Here is a 17,720-nt window from a genome sequence, read left to right as displayed (position 1 = left end):
AAATTATGCTCTACCCCTCACATTTTCTGTTTTCCTCCTATTCTTTTTTTTTTTTTTTAATGCTTTTTTATTGATTTTTAGAGAGTGAGAGAGGGATAGAGAGATAGAAACTTTGATGAGAGAAAAACATCAGTTGGCTGCCTCCTGCATGCGCCCTACTGGGAATGAGCCTGAAACCCAAGCATTTGTGCTAACTGGAATCAAATGGGCGACCTCTTGGTTCGTGGGACAATGCTCAACCACTGAGCCACGTTGGCTGGGCTTTCCTTCTATTCTTAAACATTTTCAGGAAAGAAGAAATGCCTGCTTTCTCAGGAAGACACTGAGGCACAGCATCACTGGCACAGAATATCAGGAATCCAGTTGATTCCGGCTGCTCCTGCCTCTTTGAATTAGAAAAGGATCATTTTTGTTGTTGTTCATTTATTTTCTTTTAGACATGACAACTAGCATCAGAAACATTGAACACCTGCATCTGGAGATGCACATGAATATATCTTGGGCTTATAAGTAGTTGCAATAAGGGGTTACAAAAAGGAAATATGTACTGAATACAGCTGAGGCACTGAAGAATGAATGGTCATTTCTACTAGGGAGGACAGGAAGAGCTTCATAGAAGAGGTGACACTTCTCTCTATGCCTGGATCCTCTTAGGATTCTTAGCAACCTTAGGAAGCTCAGTTCCTCTTGTCACTAAAAAAGAATGTAACGGAAAATCCCTTCTCGGGATGTCAAAAAGATATGTGTAGGCATTATGGTCATCAGTATTGGGAGTTTGGGAGGTGGGTGGTGAGGAGTGGAGGACCAGACTAAAGTTAAAGGCAACATATTGCTAAAAGTAGTTGTTTTATAATGGTGTGTTTATAAGGAGGTTCACGACTCTGATTTCTCATTGTACGAATTTTACACAATATAATCCTGTTTGTTTGTGTACATGTATTTCAAAAATAAATGTATCTAAATATGAAGGAGATTAATTATTCCCAAAGAAATAAAATAATATCACTTTCAGGAAAAAATTTTTGGATGGAGGAAACCCAGATCCTCTCAAATATTATTTTGTAAGTGACCTTGTAAGGCTATTCTTACCTCTAATGTATCTTAGAACCACATTGAAGGGCCGGGGGCATAAACAATGAGAAAAAAACAGTGAAGGGGAAAGGCAGAGATGATTAGAAAAGCTTAAGATAATTATGTGTTTTGTGTAATTCAAACTTTTATCTTAGAACTTCCCAATCATTTGAGGTTTTCTCAGCCATTAACTAGGTTTTAAAAATTCCAAATCTGGGGGTTGTGTTTTGAGTTGTAAAGTGATTTAAACCCACCAGGACTCTCTGTCCCCTGTATTATTTTTCCTCTTCTGAATCCAGCTGTCATCATTAGAATAGATCAGTTTCCTGCTGGAAAGAAAATTATAGTCTCCGGTTGGGGCTGGGGGGATGAGGAAGAAAAATCCTTGCTGCCGCAGGACTCGGAGGCTGCTACAGGCCTGGGCAGGGACGTGGGATAGAGAGCTTTCCTTCGCAGTTTAAACTCATCTCAAATTATTTGCTCTCAGGTTGGAAATTTTCCAGTGAATTATCTGTTTACTGAAATTCTATCTGAATCTTGACTAAATATTTATCCTCTTATCCTGAGAGATGGACTTTCTATTTCTCTTTTATGTCCACACCCCTTAAATTTGTGTTTTTCCCATCAATTGAATTGGACATTTTCTTTTACCAAGTGTTTAAACAAGTCTCTTACCTATTTGCACTTTCTGACTTTCAGTTGAAGTTTGTGAGGGGGGTTTTCTTTTCTAGTCTCTATTTTAGTAATTTTAGCAACCTGGTACTCTCTTTTATAACTCTATATGAAGAGGATTAGTTAATCCCAAAGAGGTAAAGAATTGACATAATTTCATAGAAATGTTTCAGGTAGAAACATTGTCCATCCTGTTCCATATCACATCTGAAATGTATATTGAATGCCCATTATATTCTCATTTTCAGGAAACATTTTCAATATCATCTTTCTCATAATCCCTAGCTGGGTAGCTCAGTTGATTAGAATGTTGTCCTGATACACCAAGGTTGAGGGTTCCATCCCTAGTCAGGGCACACACAAAAAGCAACCAATGAATAAGTGGAACAACATATTGATGTTTCTCTTGCTCTCTCTCTTTTTAAAGATCTATAAATTAAAAATTTTAAAATATATGTCATCTTTCTTGTAGAGATCATAATATGACCAATATTTATTGAGCACTTAACTCTATGCTAAGCACTATGCAAGCATTTGCATGCATTCATGGAGGTACTAGTGATCCTTCATTTAATTTTTATTTTTATTTTTTTAATCTTCACCCAAGGATATGTTTATTGACTTTAGAGTCAAACCAAGCTCCTGTACTCCCCCTAATCAGGGATCGAATCTGCAACCTTTTGGTGTATGGGATGATGCTGTAACCAACTGAGCCACCCAGTCAGGCATGGTCCTTCATTTTAGACATGAGGAAACTGAGGCACAGAGAAAACTTCTTAATGTTACATGTGTGGTAAGATAGCAGAGCTTGATCCCATTTGTTGTAGCTCAGTGGTTGAGCATCAACCTATGAACCAGGAGGTCATGGTTGGATTCCCCGTCAGGGCACATGGCCTGATTGCAGGTTTGAACTCCAATAGTAGGTATGCAGGAAGCAGCCAATCAATGATTCTCTGTCATCACGGATGTTTCTCTCTCTCCCCCATTCCTCTCTGAAATCAATAAAAATAAAAACAAGTAACAAAAAAGATAGCAGACCCTGAGATTTCCAGCCACCTACTACTCTGTGGCCTCACAATCCCATCAGGGCCAGAGTCAGAAAACCACTCAGAAAGGGTACCCTAGAATCCTCTTTGTTGACATAACTTCTCAGGGTTCTTCCTCTCGTGAAGGCCCCGCAGGCCTCAGAGAGGGGTCCCCTTTACAAGAGCTTCTAGGTCAGCAGTTGCCAACCTTTTGGACCTCAAGGACCACCAGTGGTCCGCTGACCACCAGTTGGCAACCACTGTTCTAGAACACATGCTTTTACAGTGACCTTCTTGCCTGTGTTTCTCTCTCCCATTCTGAGGGACTCTGGAGTAATGTGAGGTGTTCCCAGGATTGGAGCAGTTACTACAAAGAGAAAACTTGACCATTCCTGGGCAGGCCCCTGCTCCGTCTCCTTTTGAAAGTGGACCTACAGCCACTGCACAAAACACTTCCCAATACCAGGCTGCTGGTGACTGCATTTTGTGGTTTCTTTCTTAGTTGGAATTTATACTTCAGATCTCATCATTTTGCCAAATGCAATAAACATTTTGTTTTAATTGGGATGCAACTTTTTATTGTTAATATTTTTTTTCTAAATGTCTTAAATGTTACCAGTTTGTGTGCATTAAGTCAGAATTCCTAAATAGTCTACAGGCTTGGTCAGTGTGCTTTGTAGATCAGTGTAAGATTAGAAGACAGACCCTCATTTATTACTGCTCGTATGTATACAATGGAGGTTAGGTCATGTAAGCCTCCCAAAGGCCAGTTTAGATGTTGATGATGGTTAAGTGGTAAAATCTGTGGGAAATATTCAACAATGCCTTGTATTTGTATTGCCTATAACATGAATAATATATGTGTGACATGAATAAGTATAAGGTCAATGATTTTTATACATATTAACTTTCTTTACCTAAGTTCCTGGGAAATATAGCCAAACAATTACAGAGAATGAAAACATTGGCAACTTACAAACACCTACTTTGATTATTTGGTCTAATTAGGTTAAATTTAACCAATCCCATCTGAACAAATTGAAAACAATTCATATCTGTTCCCTCGGTCATGCACTTTTATCAGCTTTAGATGCAGATGTGTTTAATATGACACAGTTGGTGCTATTCTCTCAGCTCTGGGTGGGAGATAAAAGGGAATTGAGAACACATTTTTAGAGTCTTCTGGGAACTTTGTATTTCTGGGCCTGCAGCTATGAAATTTCAAGGGGAAAAAACGGGCTTTGTTGTCAATAAATTAGTTTTTTTTTTTCTCCAAAACATTGGGACTATCATCTGAGCTGTTGCTTTTGCCAAAAGTGTCTTTCCCAGGGACAGTGAGCTCCTAAAATAAGCGGATGGTTCCTAGCTGCCTCTCTGATGTCAGAATAATACAGGGTGTGTTAATAGATTGCTAGGTTCATGTGGTGTTTATCCCTCATTCATTCCAAGCCTGGTGCTGAGTACATAGGCCCACAATCCTTAGAATTTTAGAGTTCAGAGACCACTTAATCAATAGGTAGAGTGGAAACTGTAGCAATGAAGTGACTTGTCCAAGGTCACACAGCTGGTTAGTGAAGTAAGTTTTTCTGGCTCCTGGTCTATTTCCATTTCTATAACCAAAATTAAGGGCCTCATTATAATATGAGTTGGGCTGAGTGTCTGGAACTGTAACAGAACAATATCTCAAACCCCTCTTACCCACATCTCCATCCCAGGAATAAAATACTGTTCAGATGAGCCACTGGGGTCTAAGATCTATAATTTCAGGTTTTCTGTGTGTTCCTGTCTTGCCCCATTCCAGCCCCCCTCATCACAGATCATATGAAACTAGTTGCCAATGTCAGTTAAATTAGTTAAGCAAGTTACTTTTGAAAGCTCATTCTAGACATTTCATGTAAATGGAATCATACATACATCGTGTGGTCTTTGTGTCTGGATTCTTTCTCTTATAATGTTTTCAGGGTTCATCCATGGTGTACAATGAATCAACACTCTATTCTTTTTAATGGCTAAATAATATTCCATTGTATAGATATCCCACATTTTGTTTATCCATTCATTAGTTCATAGACTTTGGGGTTATTTCTACTTTTTGCTGTTATGAAGATTCATACTTACATTTTGGGAGGGACATATATTTTCAATTCTCTTGGGTATTTACCTAGGAGTAGAATTGCTTGGCCATATGCCATCTCTAAGTTTAACTTTTTGAGGACTTGTCAAACTGTTTCCAAATATCGATAGACTTCACCATTTTACATTCCTACCAGCAACGTATGAGGTTTCCAATTTCTCTACATCATCAACTTCACTTATTATTGTTCATCTTTTTATTATAATCATCCTAGTGGGTGTGAAGTGGTACTTCACTGTGCTTTTGATTTGCATTTCCCTAATGGCTAATAATATTGAGTATCTTTTCTGATTCTAATTGGCCATTTGTTTATCTTCTTTAGAGAAATGACTTGAGATCCTTTGCCCCTTTTTAAATTGGGTTATTTGTCTTTTTATTCCTGAATTGTAGGAGTTCTTTATATATTCTGGATATTAATACTTTATCAGATATACAATTTGTCAGTATTTTCTCCAATTCTGTAGGTTGTCTTTTTACTTTCTTGATAATGTCCTTTGATGTAAAAAAGTTTTTAATTTGGATGTAGTCTAGTTTATTTTTTCTGTTGTTGCTTGTGCTTTTGATATTATATCTAAGAAACCATTGCCTAATTCAAGGTCACAAAGATTTGTACCCATGTTTTCTTTCTATGAGTTTTATAATTATATCTCTTAATATTTAGGTTTTGGTTCATTTTGAGTTAACTTTTGTAAATTGACCATATAAATACATGGATTTAATTCTAAACTCTCAAATCTATTACACTGATCTATACACTGAGTGGCCAGATTATTATGACCACCTGACATCTGTAGGCAAATTAGCCATACACTGCATCGAATGAGATATGGAAGCCAAAGGCCTGTTTGAATACCTTTGCTGTCTGCAGTTACTAAGATAAAACATCTCCAATTCACACAGGAACACAAGGATTGGACAGTTGAGCATTGGAAAAGTCATGTGTCTGATGAATCATGTTTCCATTTGCATCATACAGATGGCAGAGTGAGAATTTCATGGAGACAGCATGAAAGCATGCACCCCACATGCATGAGTACAACCCTTCATGCTGGTGGGGGCACTGTTATATTTTGGGGCATGTTTTCCTGGCATGATTTGGGCCCTTTAATTCATGTGGAACAACATCTGAATAACACAACATACCTAAATATCATTGCTAATCAAGTTCATCCTATCATGTTAATGGCGTATCTCAATGGAGATGGCTTCTTCCAACAAGACAATGGGCCATGCCACAGTGCTCATATTGTACAGGGTGGTTTCAAGAACACGAGGAAGACTTTATCTTGCTTAGGTGGCCCCCACAATCACCAGATCTCAATCCAATTGGGCATTTGTTGGATGAAGTTAAAAGAGCCATCAGGCAGCTGGTTCAACAACCATCAAATCTCACAGAACTGGACAGTGCTATTCATCAGGCATGGTGTCAGATTCCTCGCATCACCTTTCAACATCTCGTGAAGTCAATGCCAAGAAGAATCGCCGCAGTTTTGAAGGCAAAAGGTGGCCCATCGAAGTACTGATGGGGTGGTCATAATAATATGGCCACTCGGTGTATATCTTCCTTTATGCAAGGACCACACTATTATCTATTGCTTTGTGGTAACTTTTAAAATCAGGATTGTGAGTCCTAAAACTTTTTCAAGATTGTTATAACTGGGTCCTTTACACTTTCATACAGATTTTAGGGTCAACTTGTCAATTTCTGCAAAAAAAGAAATACTAGCCCAGCCAGCGTGACTCAGTGGTTGAGTGTTGACGTATGAACTAGGAGTCATGGTTCAATTCCAGGTCAGGACACATGCCCAGGTTGCAGGCTCTACCCCAGTGTGGGGTGTGCAGGAGGCATCTGATCAATGATTCTCATCATGGATGTTTCTCTCTCTCCCTCTCCTTTCCTCTCTGAAAGCAATAAAAGTATGCATTAAAAAGAATCACCAGCTAGGATTTTGATAGGTATTGTGTTAAATCTGTGACTTAATTTGAGGAGTACTATCATATAATATTATGTCTTCAGATATTCTGATCAAAATCTTCTAAGACTTGTTTTTAAGCTTTGTTAAGATGGATCCAATCTAAAAAGGAGCCTTTAGTCAGTGCAAGTTTAGCTCCATTAACAAAGGGATACTCTCTCAGGTCTCTCCCTGATGCCCCACAGATTACAAGCTTTCTCTACTGTGGGAATAGTCTGGGGCAATTGAAAGGCTTGCCTTGTTTGTTTCCTTCTGTCGGGATCACTGTCTTGCACTGCCCATGTCTAATGTTTAAAAACAATTTTGTACATTTTGTCCAGTTTTCTAGTTGTTTATGGCAGAAGGGTAATTCCTAAAGGAATTAAACCCTCACGAGCCGAAGCAAAAATTACGTTCATCACTTTGTTTTGAAACCTCTTGGTTCCTCAATTGTAAAAAAAAAAAAAAAAAGGATAATACCGTCAGACAATTGGGGTGAAGGTCTCGTGAAAAACATTGTGAAAACTCCTTGAAAAGCCATTCAGAAAGGAAAAATCCAACATTGAAAAACAACAACAACAAAAAAAAAAACACAACAGCTAATAGGAGATAAAATGGATAGCGAGAGCAAAGAAATGAATGTTCATCACATCCAGAATCGGAGACAGAGCGTTGCTGGTCCCGTAGTCAGGTACGCTTACCCTCAGGTTCACCGTCTTCCATTGCTCATCTGGCAGAATTGACTTACTAGTAACTCCTGCCTCCATGTTGAGGCCAGACTTCACATCAAATGGCATTCCCAGTCCAACCAGATTGTTGGATTTGCCAGTTATCAGCTGCACCTTGCGACACAGTTCCTACAGGTGTGGGTCTGCAGTCCAGTGATACCAGTAACCTCTTCAGTCCTAGAGTCTGTTTCTCTCAAACTGTAAACCATAGCACTGGCAGGGGACGGAGATAAGTAGTCCTAGCCTCTCTCTCATTACAGGTGCGATAACAAAGGTAAACCCCGGTTTTTTAAAGGAATCTTCCTAGCCATCTCCCTTCTCTCAAGTTGGGTTCAGAATGTATCTCATTTCCTGTGGGTGGAACAGAAGCCCCTGGTCCTTTGTGGGGAAAAAGTAAACTAAACAGGAACATCTAAGGTACAATAGGGAAGTCTCTAATTTCCCGATCTTGTCCCGAGGAGCAGTTCACAGACAAAGAACCAGAAGCTGTGTATGCTTAGAAGTAATTTTATGGTCATGTCTTTCGGTTGTCATGTGTTTATAAACAAGTATTTCCTGACTTACTCCCTGTGCTGGGCAGAGGCAGGATGGGATGGTGGGTGGAAGCAAGAAGTAAAAGCTATTGGAACCATACAGTGCCTGGTGAGCTCTCTGAAGAGACTTGTGTTTTATTTTATGGGTTGACAAGATAGTCTTCCTCCTTGCTGAGCAGCAAATAAGGAATTTTGTGCTTAAAAATACATGCCTTTGAGAGTATGCAGAGGGGCAAGGAAAGAAGGGGATGTTTTCGGAGGGGTGTGTGTCTTGGTTTACACCTGTGTAAGCAGGGCATGAAGGGGTTCAGAGACCTAGAAACAAAAGTAGCCAAAAGTACCAGTTCAGGGTGCTTCTCAAGACAAAGTAGGAATCCAGTTCCTTCCAGCAGGTCATTCTACATGTTTGTAACTGGAAGGGCGCCTGGGGTCAGGATTACAGTTTATTGGGAGGGGCAGAGGATTAAGTAGAAGAATGGAATTTCCCTTCGATAAGGAGAAGCCAAAATTTATTAAATCAGTTGTTTTTTGTTGTTGTAGTTCCTATGGTTTCCTTCTCTCCCCAGATATAATTTTTTTTTTACTGAGAAATTGCATAACAGGACATTAACATTCAAGTGTACAAATTATCATCTGTGATTATTTTTAGAACCAGTTTATCAACCGTTTCAGATAAAAACTTTTGTTGGATCTGATTACAGAGCTCTCTGACCAGAGCTACGATTCTTTGAAATAGAGCAAGCTGGCCATCTCCCTGTGCATTAAAAATGAAATCGGCTTATATTTTCTCATCCCCTACTTTTAAAAGAAGAATAGAGATTCTGGGGGAGAGAGAGAGGCAGGGATGGATAAAAGAAACTTCAGAACAATTACAGCTGCAAAGTTTTCTTGGCCTTGTGGTATCAGAGGATTCAGAGCCTTTATAATATATGAAAGAGAAGTCCATTCATTAATTTATTCATTCATGCATGCATGCATTCATTCAGTTGAGGGAAAGGGAACAGCATGTCCTCAGGCAGGATAAACATCTTTCTTCTGTCCCTCAGCAGCAAGTGACCACCTCAGGGACACAATCAATATTGCTGTTCACACAGTATCCCCAGGAAGTGACTTATCCCATAGCAGTAGACCACTTTTTCCTGTTTGGTTGGACTTTTCAATCCCGAGGAGGAGCTTTCCTCCTTCATGGATACTGATTGCTGCTTATAAATAGAACAAGTTAGTTGTGTTCACTGAGCTTTTGCTTCTCTCGGAGCCATCTCTGCTGGGGCCAAGACAGTGCTGTCACCTTGGGCCTGTACCCTTATTCCCTCCCGCCCCTTTTATTTCGGCCAGTTCAGCACAGAATCCAGAGGCTCTCTTCTTTGGTGACATAGCAGGGAAGGTCAGGGACCGTATAATGTTCAGGAGCTCTTTGGTCGAGCACTAGATGAAGGGTTGTCTTTTGATTGGGGGCCACGGGCTACAGAAACAGGTACCATAAACACTAGAATTACACCCGTTCAGCATGGCAAGATGTTTACACTGAGAAGCATGATGATCTCAGATGCTCTGAGGTAATGGTTCTTAAAGTGTGGTCCCTTCATCAGCAACATCAGCATCACCCTGGGATTTTGTTAGACGTGTGATTGTTTTGGGACCTGCTCCTGAATCAGGAAATCTGGAGGTGAGTGAGCACCCTAACGTTTGAGAGCCACGGGTCTCAGGTGACAGCACAAACACGCTTCGGGAATCTGCTCAGTGATTAGAAGGCCAGGTGAAACTGCCTTCTCTCTTTTAATTGTTATTTTCCAATCTCTCTCTTTGCTGAGTACTTATGTGGAGTTAAATTAACCTAAATTAAACGCTCTTCTGGTGAAACTCAGCTATATCCATAATTATGTGGTAATGAAATCATCCACTTTTTTTTTTTTTTTTTCCAGAATACCCGTCAAAGCTGTTTAAATCAACATGTATTTTTTTTAAGATTATGATGATATCTTGAAAAGAAATTCTAACAAACCTACATGAATAGTTTAGAAAATTAAAGATGAATGACCTTCAGGCCTGCCCTTTCCTAAATAATACAGCAGGATCTGTGAAATAGGACACTGTCCCTGCTCAAGGCATCTGCAGCTTTGAAATCCCCTTTCAGCCAGGTCGAAGTTAGTGCCCTATCCTGGTTGGTTAGGACATGGTGGCTTTGAAATCCAGTTCTCTTAGCATCACTGTTCAGGTTGTAGATGTAACACTGAACTCTGCAACTCACCAAAGGACCAAGCACTCAAATAGCGCCTCTGAGGTGACCAGAGGGAAGTGATGGGGCCACTGTGCTGCTTCACACAGACATTGTCCTGAGCCACTCGGCAAAGTCGATCTCTTCCTAGAGGCTCTCTGTTGTACGTGGTCATGCTATGCAGACAGATCGCTCCCAGGAAGCTTTTCTCAGCTTCTCCAAAGCTGGTCCCTGGTGACATTTTCACAATAAAACTTGAACAAAATGACACGAAGGTAAATTTTTCTTAAGGCCAAAATTCTTTAAAGAATTGGTCTTTATGATGACACTGTGGTTTTATTATTTTTTGGTGTGAAGGATAGCCCTTCTTTCATGAAATAAATATAGATGGAAGATTTTTAATATCCCTACTTTACCAAGTAAAACGTTGGCAACTTATTCCAATCTTCCATGTTATTTTGACATTTTATTGGTCCTTGAATTCCAAACTTGGGAATTATTTCTCCACTGAAATAATTAGGACATAGCAGAGTGGAAGGTAGTGTCCTTCCAAGTGAATTCAGCCAGTAAGCCAGTCGTTTGAAGGCTAGAAATAGCCTTGCTCTAAAGATGTTAATTTAAGAAATGAAATCAAACTGGATGTTGTTCCGAATCAGTCACACATACTTGGTGACTAAAATGACTGCACTGATGGGGAAATCTAAAAACTCTCCAAATAAGGAGGGCTGGGGAAAACTCCAATTAATAAAAATCTGCAAATATCATCTAGTTTATGAACAATAAGATGGCATCATCAGAGGAGGATCTTCATTGGATTCCTTCATTGGAACATTTGGCTTTCCAAGAAAGATAGAAAGAAACCCAAAACAATCACAATTGTAAGTAGAAAAATCCTTTTCTAGGGGAGAAGGTTGCTAACCTTCAGACCGAGGAACCCCATCAAAGAGGTTTTTTTGTGCCCTGCAGACAACAGGCACTCTTAAAAACAGAAATAAGTAGTTGGTCTAGACTCTAGACTTTGATGCACTTGGTAGGGCAGAACACAAAACGGCACTTCTCCAGGTTGTGAAATCCTGCTGGTGAAACCCTTTGGTGAAACAGTGGCTATCAGCCCCAGCTGCGCACCAGATCACCTGGGTCACTTTAAAACCAGGCTCACCCCAGAGACACGGTCAAGTGTCCCCTGACATAAGCGTTTTCCTAAGCTTTCCAGATGAATTTCATGTACTTCCTGGGCTGAGAAACCACTATGCTCAACAGGAAAGCCATACGTCCTTGTTAGTCACTGCAGCTGCTTAAGTATTAACTCCAACCTCCTGTTTCACCTGGAGACCCCTCACTCTGGGCACTGAGGAGAGGGTGATCTGTGGTTCCCACCTAAATGGGGATTTCCTGAGAGCAGAGCCTGGTCTTTCTGATTCACTGCTAGAACCTGTGCATAGAGAGCCAGCATTGAAGTCCTGCCTGCAGGGGTACTTACAGTGCTTATTCATTCTTTTGAATTCTTGGTGACTTCCTCTCATTTGGTGTTTTTATTTATTTTTACTCTTTTTAATTGATTAGAGAGAGAGAAACATTGATTTGTTGTTCCACATATCATGCATATGTGCCCTGACCAGGGATTGAACCCACAATCTTGACATATCGGGATGATGCTCTAACCAACTGAGCTACCTGGTCAGGGGTTTCGTGTTTTCACATGTAAGAGAAAATGGGGTGTGGTGAATTCTCTAGTTCTTCACTATGGTGAGGTGCTAGGCTGGAAGGAGCTATGCTCTCCTTGGAACTAAAGCCCTACCTCCCCACACATAAACATTTGCCCTTTTCTTTACCAGTCAAGGCACCTTTGGGCAGCCTCCAGGGCCCTTCTTACATTGTGTTCCCTCCTGTAAGTGCCCATTGCACTCATTTTTGTCATAAACTACCATTTCTGTGTGACCTTGGGCAAGTAACTTAACCTCTCTGTTTCCTCATCTGTAAAATGGGAAAAATAATAGTGCCTACTTTATTACATGAGTTGATGTATGTTGAAGTACTTAGAATAATATTCAACAAGTGTAATTGTTCATAGCATTGAACAATGAGAATATAATATTCTATAGTGCATGGTACATTCTCAGCATTTCAGCTTATCACACAATTTTAAGTCACTAAGCATTTTGCAATTTTTGAGTCGTCTTTATCTCCCACTAATTTTAAAGCACTTTAATTGCAGGTAATTTTTATTTCTCAGCTCTGAATGTCTTTATCTCCTACAGTACCTAATATATGTTCAACAAATGTTTATGGAACTATACTGAACTCCAGAGGCCATATAGGCCAAGAAGTTCAAAGGAGCCCTTCCTGAGCATGTCCCTCATGTACCCCTTTTTTGGAACAGTGCCATTAGTCCATGACTTCTTGATGACATCATCCATCTTTCCTCAAAGTCCTAGAGGATGCAAATGAGTCTGGGTGCCCAGCTCTTAAGTCCCAAAGACTCTGCCTGGAATATCTCTTTCAGCTAACAGGATCCTCTGAAAATTATTCTGAATGGCCTAGAACTTTCTTTTGTTTCTAATTATGTTTTCATGAGCAGATCTCAGAGCCATGATTCTGACTCCTTTCCAAACAAATGATATCACTTTTTAATGTAGTGTTCACAGGCAGCAGTAAGGAGGAAGTACAGGGAATTGGTACCTGGAAACCATACCATGGTAATGCAGTCTTCTTGTTAGTAAATTGTAATAGAATTAGGTTTTTAGATATTGAAAGTAGAGATGATGACACGACTCCCTGGGATTTCCCTGCTGCTTTGTAAAGATTCCTGCCCTCCTTCTTGAACTTGGACTTCTGCAGAGTCTGAGTTTAAAAAAAAAAAAAAAAAAAAAAAAAGTGTGTCTGCAGCCATAGATGGTGGATGGTGGCCTCCACAGGCACAGTCATTTTGGAGCCTGAGCCCTCACTTTGCCTCTTGGGACAAGCTTCTTTTTGAAACAACTTGATGTGTAACATGAATATTTTGTGATTTTAATTCCAGGATTAGTGCAAGCCCGTATTATTATTTTTTTAATTTTACCTTTTTTCCAACTGTTATTTTAATATTTTACATTTCTACAATATTATGTTATAATAGTTTTCTAGAAATCAGTAGTGTTTACTGAGTTATGAGATATCTGAATTTCAACAAGGCATTTAATGAAATCCTGATGTCCTTGCAGATAAAATTCTATGGAAAGAATGGTAAAGTTAGGGAGATTCATGACTGGGGAATGACTAGACCCACAGACGGGTGGTTAGTGAATTGAGAGCTTGGAGTGGAGTGGGGGACAGGGGCAGCTGGGAGCTGACTGACCAGAACACTTGAAGGTGTCTGTCCTCCCTGCTGCTGGCCCAGTCCACATTCTTAATACTTATTTGACTGCAGGCATTTTATGGCATGCTTGTCAATTTAGGTTTGAAACTTTGCTCTGCCTTTGGTGGTTCCAATCCATTCTTCCCCTTTAAGATTCAGATTATCATTTAAACAATTATATTGGAATTACCTGGTCATTCATTTCTCTTTCTAAGCACATAGTAGGCTCTATGTGTTTGTTTGTGTGGTTTTTTTTTTATCAGAACTGAGAGTACAAAAAGATCTTGGTATTCTAAAAGGCCATAAAACTTAACAGGCAAATAAAATTTAACAGGATATACTTGAGTTTAAAACAAAGAAAGAAGCCTAGGTCTAAGCACTGAGTACAAGGTGGAAGAAAGATGATTCACAGCATCGGTAGACCAAGCAAGAAAAGAAATACTGTGGTTCCAGGGGGCTTTACCTGAATCAACAGTGTGATGCAACTCCTGTAGCCTAGTGTCAGAACAGGGAAAGTAATAGTCCTCCTGGCCAGGCCACACAAAGGGTCATGTTCCACCCTGTGGGGCCATCTCTTAAGAGGGGGTGAAGTATGTCCAAAGAAAAGAAGGCAGTTAGACTAGTGAGAGAAGGTAAACCCTATTATATGGTGAATAGTTGAAGGAAGTAGGGGTGTTTTGTCTGGAGAAAACACAAGGGACATAATAACTGTATTCAAATGCCTAAAGGGCTCATTTGGAACATCAAAATGGAGAAAGAGGCCAGTAGACCTACTAACAATAGCATAGTCTGTCATGTGAGCTCCAGGTTTGACCAAGAGTCTCTGAGAAAAGGTGTTGTAGAGGGGATCTGAGCAGCTCAACTTTGAGGCTTGGTGATTTAAGAGGTTACTGAGATCATATTGACTAAATGTTGGGGAGGGATGCAAGGAGCACATCTTCCCATGGAAATGTCTTTTGTCCCCCAGGGAGGAAATTATGAGTTACCTAAATAGAAATTGTTTCTGGACCAGAAGCCTGAACCTTGGTGGGCAAGTCACTTATTATATCATACTAGAGGCCCGGTGCATGAAATTCCTGCACGGTGGTGTGTATCCCGCAGCTCAACCTGCACCCTCTCCAATCTGGGACCCCTTGAGGGATGTCCGGCTGCCCATTTAGGCCCAATCCTACCAGGAAGCCAGACATCCCTCTTACAGTCCAAGACTGTTGACTCCCATCTGCTTGCCTGCCTGCCTTTCTGATTGCCCCTAACCGCTTCTGCCTGCTGGCCTGATTGATTCCCTCCTCTGCAGGCCTGATCCCTCCCAACTGCCCTCCCCTGCTGATCATCTTGTGGCGGCCATCTTTGACCACATGGGGGCAGCCATCTTGTATGTTGGAGTGATGGTCAATTTGCACTTTACTCTTTTATTAGATAGGACGTGTGAAATGTACTCAGGAAAGATATCTGATAGTCCCACCTAGTGTGTCCGGAGGCTTGTGTTTTCCCAAATCCTTTTGTGAAACTTTGAATAAAGTGATTACCTTTGGGTTTTTTTGTGTTTTGTGTGTTTTTTTTCTTTTTAGTTCTAGAGCATCTTGGCTTATGGGAGGAAATTGGAAATATCATCTCAAGATCAGAGCTAATAACAGGATTCCCCTATACCTTCACGGTGCCAGGCCTACCTCAGTACCTCCAGAGCCTCACCAGGCTAGCCATCGCTGCAGTGTGGACAGCGGCAGTCCAGGCTGGAGAACAGACACGGGACGTTCCCATCTCCTTCTCTCGGCTGTTGGAGTCTTCCTTCCCTGACGTGCGCCTGCTGACACTGGAAGCCCTGTTGGAAAGGTTTTCAGCAGCAGCCTCCGGGTTAGGAGAGAAGGAACTGCCACCCTTGTTGTGGAATATGGGAGGGATGTTCTTGATGTTGGCAATGAAGGAAAATCACCCAGAATGCTTCTGCAAGGTAAAGCCTTCGGTGTACTGACTACCCCTTCCACTCCCACACTCTGATGAACCAACCAGAGGGATCAGATTATGAAGGCAGGGTTTGCTTTGGCTTCTCCGGGAGCAATCTGAAGGAGAGTCAGCATCAGGAGGACAAGGACTCTCTTGTGTGGTGTTTGGCATGGTTCCATGCACAGATGGCAGTAAGAAAAGTGTTTGATGATGGTAATATTGATGACAGACTAACCAGAGGCAGATTGAGAGTAAGCCACTCAACGCTGCAGCGAACAGCATTGACAGTTAGCTGTAGAATGTGTCAGAGAGTGGTCTTTGCTGACATGGCTATTTGGGGACAGATAGCCACCTAGAAAGTATAATCAAAAGGAAGGGACACTGACTTAGGAATCTGGACATCTAGACTCTGATCACAGATCTCTAGGGCACCTTGGTTGTGTCTCTGTCTTGGTCTCCCAAGGTATTAGGAGGGAACTAAATCAGGGGAGCTTTTTGAAAGATAGGCCACACACACACACACACACACACACACACACACACACACCCCTTATTGTAAGTGATTTATCACTTAGCTTCTGAAAGACCTTTTCCTGACGTTTTTGTTTTGTTTTATTTTTCATGGATCTGGCTCACACAGATACTGAAAATTCTCCATTGCATGGACCCCAGTGAGTGGCTTCACCAGACGGAACACTGTATCCATCTCACCCCAAAGGAGTTCTTGAACTGGACTATGGATATTGCTTCCAATGAAAGGTTTGTCCCAATATTTGCTGTGCTAACTGGGTTCCTCAGTGTCACATCAGTCAGTTATGTAATGAATTTGAATACAGTCCTGACCTAAAGACTCAGGCCTTATATTTCTCAGTGTCAGTGTAGGAGCATGTTCTAAGCCTAAGCAATAGAAAGATGTCAGAGTATCATGTTGTCAACCAAAAGGTAATTACTTCTGGGGGTGTTTGTGTAGCCACAAGGTTTTTGTGTAGCCTTCACATCCACTTGGATTACTATCTGTATAAAATATGCTTGATTTGATTTGGGGGGTGTTTTTGGCTTACTTTTTCTAGGTCTGAAATTCAGAGTACAGCTCTGAGGCTTGCCTCCAAAGTGATTGTCCACCACATGCGGACGAGTGAAGAGGTAAGGCCAACTCTGCCCCTGATCTTGGGTCTAGGATCTCGTGCTCTTTTTTTACCTGGAAGGTGTCATTAGGCAGAAGCACTGTGCCGTGTTTGTGTAACCTCCATAGAAATATGGTTCATGTTGATTTTCACTTTGTGTATAACTTGCAAAGGATTTTTGAGCACCACCTTTGACATTTATTTTCTCTTATTCTGGGCACATTTGATTAGAGGCCATGAGAAAGCACAACCTCCTCCTCACCAATACACACATGTACATATACATACCTAGACCCCTTTTTTCCTGATTTTTCTTTCTAGACTATTTAGAGAGGGACTGAATAAGTCCATTCCAAGGATTATAAGTCACTAGGATTAGATCATAGTCACCAAGTATGAAAGTATATCGCTATGGCTTGATTCTTCCCCCAGAACACGGCACAGTGAAATCACCTGAGGATCTTGGTCACACATGACCATACTGTGATGGTGTCAGCATGACAGTGCCGATGCCTTACAATAAAGCAGCGCTGAGAGAGGTCCTGGAGACACAAAGATGAATAGAGACAGGAGGGACAGTCTAATGAGAGAAAGGAGTGTTCAGTCATGATATTAAATGCTCTGGTTGGGAGGAGACTGTGGGAATGTAGAGGAGGGAGGGAGTATTTGGGAGCTGAGGAGAACGTCACAGAGGAGATTGTTAAATTCAGAGAGAACCTGGGCTGAGAGAGAAAACCAGAGGATGAGAATTAAGTAGATACACGGTTTCCTTTGGTCTGTTATTCAAAGGCAGGCCAGGGGTCCAAAGCCAGCTGGTCATTAGCATACAAAAAGCAAAAAAAAGAGTCAATTTTGTGTGTTGGGATTAGAGGGATGTTTATAGGAAGGAAAAGGATTTGCTTAAAAAAAATTACAGCCCAGAGGGGAAAAAAACAAGTTCTAAGAAAGTGGCTACAGGGCAGCCAAAATATATCACTCATCTAAAGCCCTT

At 40.9% G+C, this 17,720-nt stretch overlaps 1 protein-coding gene across 4 annotated transcripts in view; it reads left to right on the top strand.

Annotated features, from left to right (window-relative positions):
• The window catches only part of THADA (THADA armadillo repeat containing), a 283,517-nt gene that overhangs the window by 223,710 nt on the left and 42,087 nt on the right, over positions 1-17,720 (top strand). For 3 of the 4 annotated variants that reach the window (XM_045580694.1, XM_036435157.2, XM_036435155.2), the window contains exons 32-34: positions 15,233-15,612; positions 16,246-16,364; positions 16,676-16,748. In XM_045580694.1, the coding sequence (XP_045436650.1) occupies positions 15,233-15,612; positions 16,246-16,364; positions 16,676-16,748 (572 nt within the window). The remainder of the gene's footprint in view (positions 1-15,232; positions 15,613-16,245; positions 16,365-16,675; positions 16,749-17,720) is intronic. The other variant, XR_004987407.2, reaches the window with a different exon arrangement.

Source organism: Pipistrellus kuhlii, unplaced genomic scaffold (genome assembly GCF_014108245.1).
Source record: "Pipistrellus kuhlii isolate mPipKuh1 unplaced genomic scaffold, mPipKuh1.p scaffold_m20_p_13, whole genome shotgun sequence".
In the NCBI taxonomy this organism is placed as follows: Eukaryota; Metazoa; Chordata; class Mammalia; order Chiroptera; family Vespertilionidae; genus Pipistrellus; species Pipistrellus kuhlii.
Note: the sequence above shows the minus strand (reverse complement) of the source record. Positions and strands in the feature narration are given on the sequence as shown.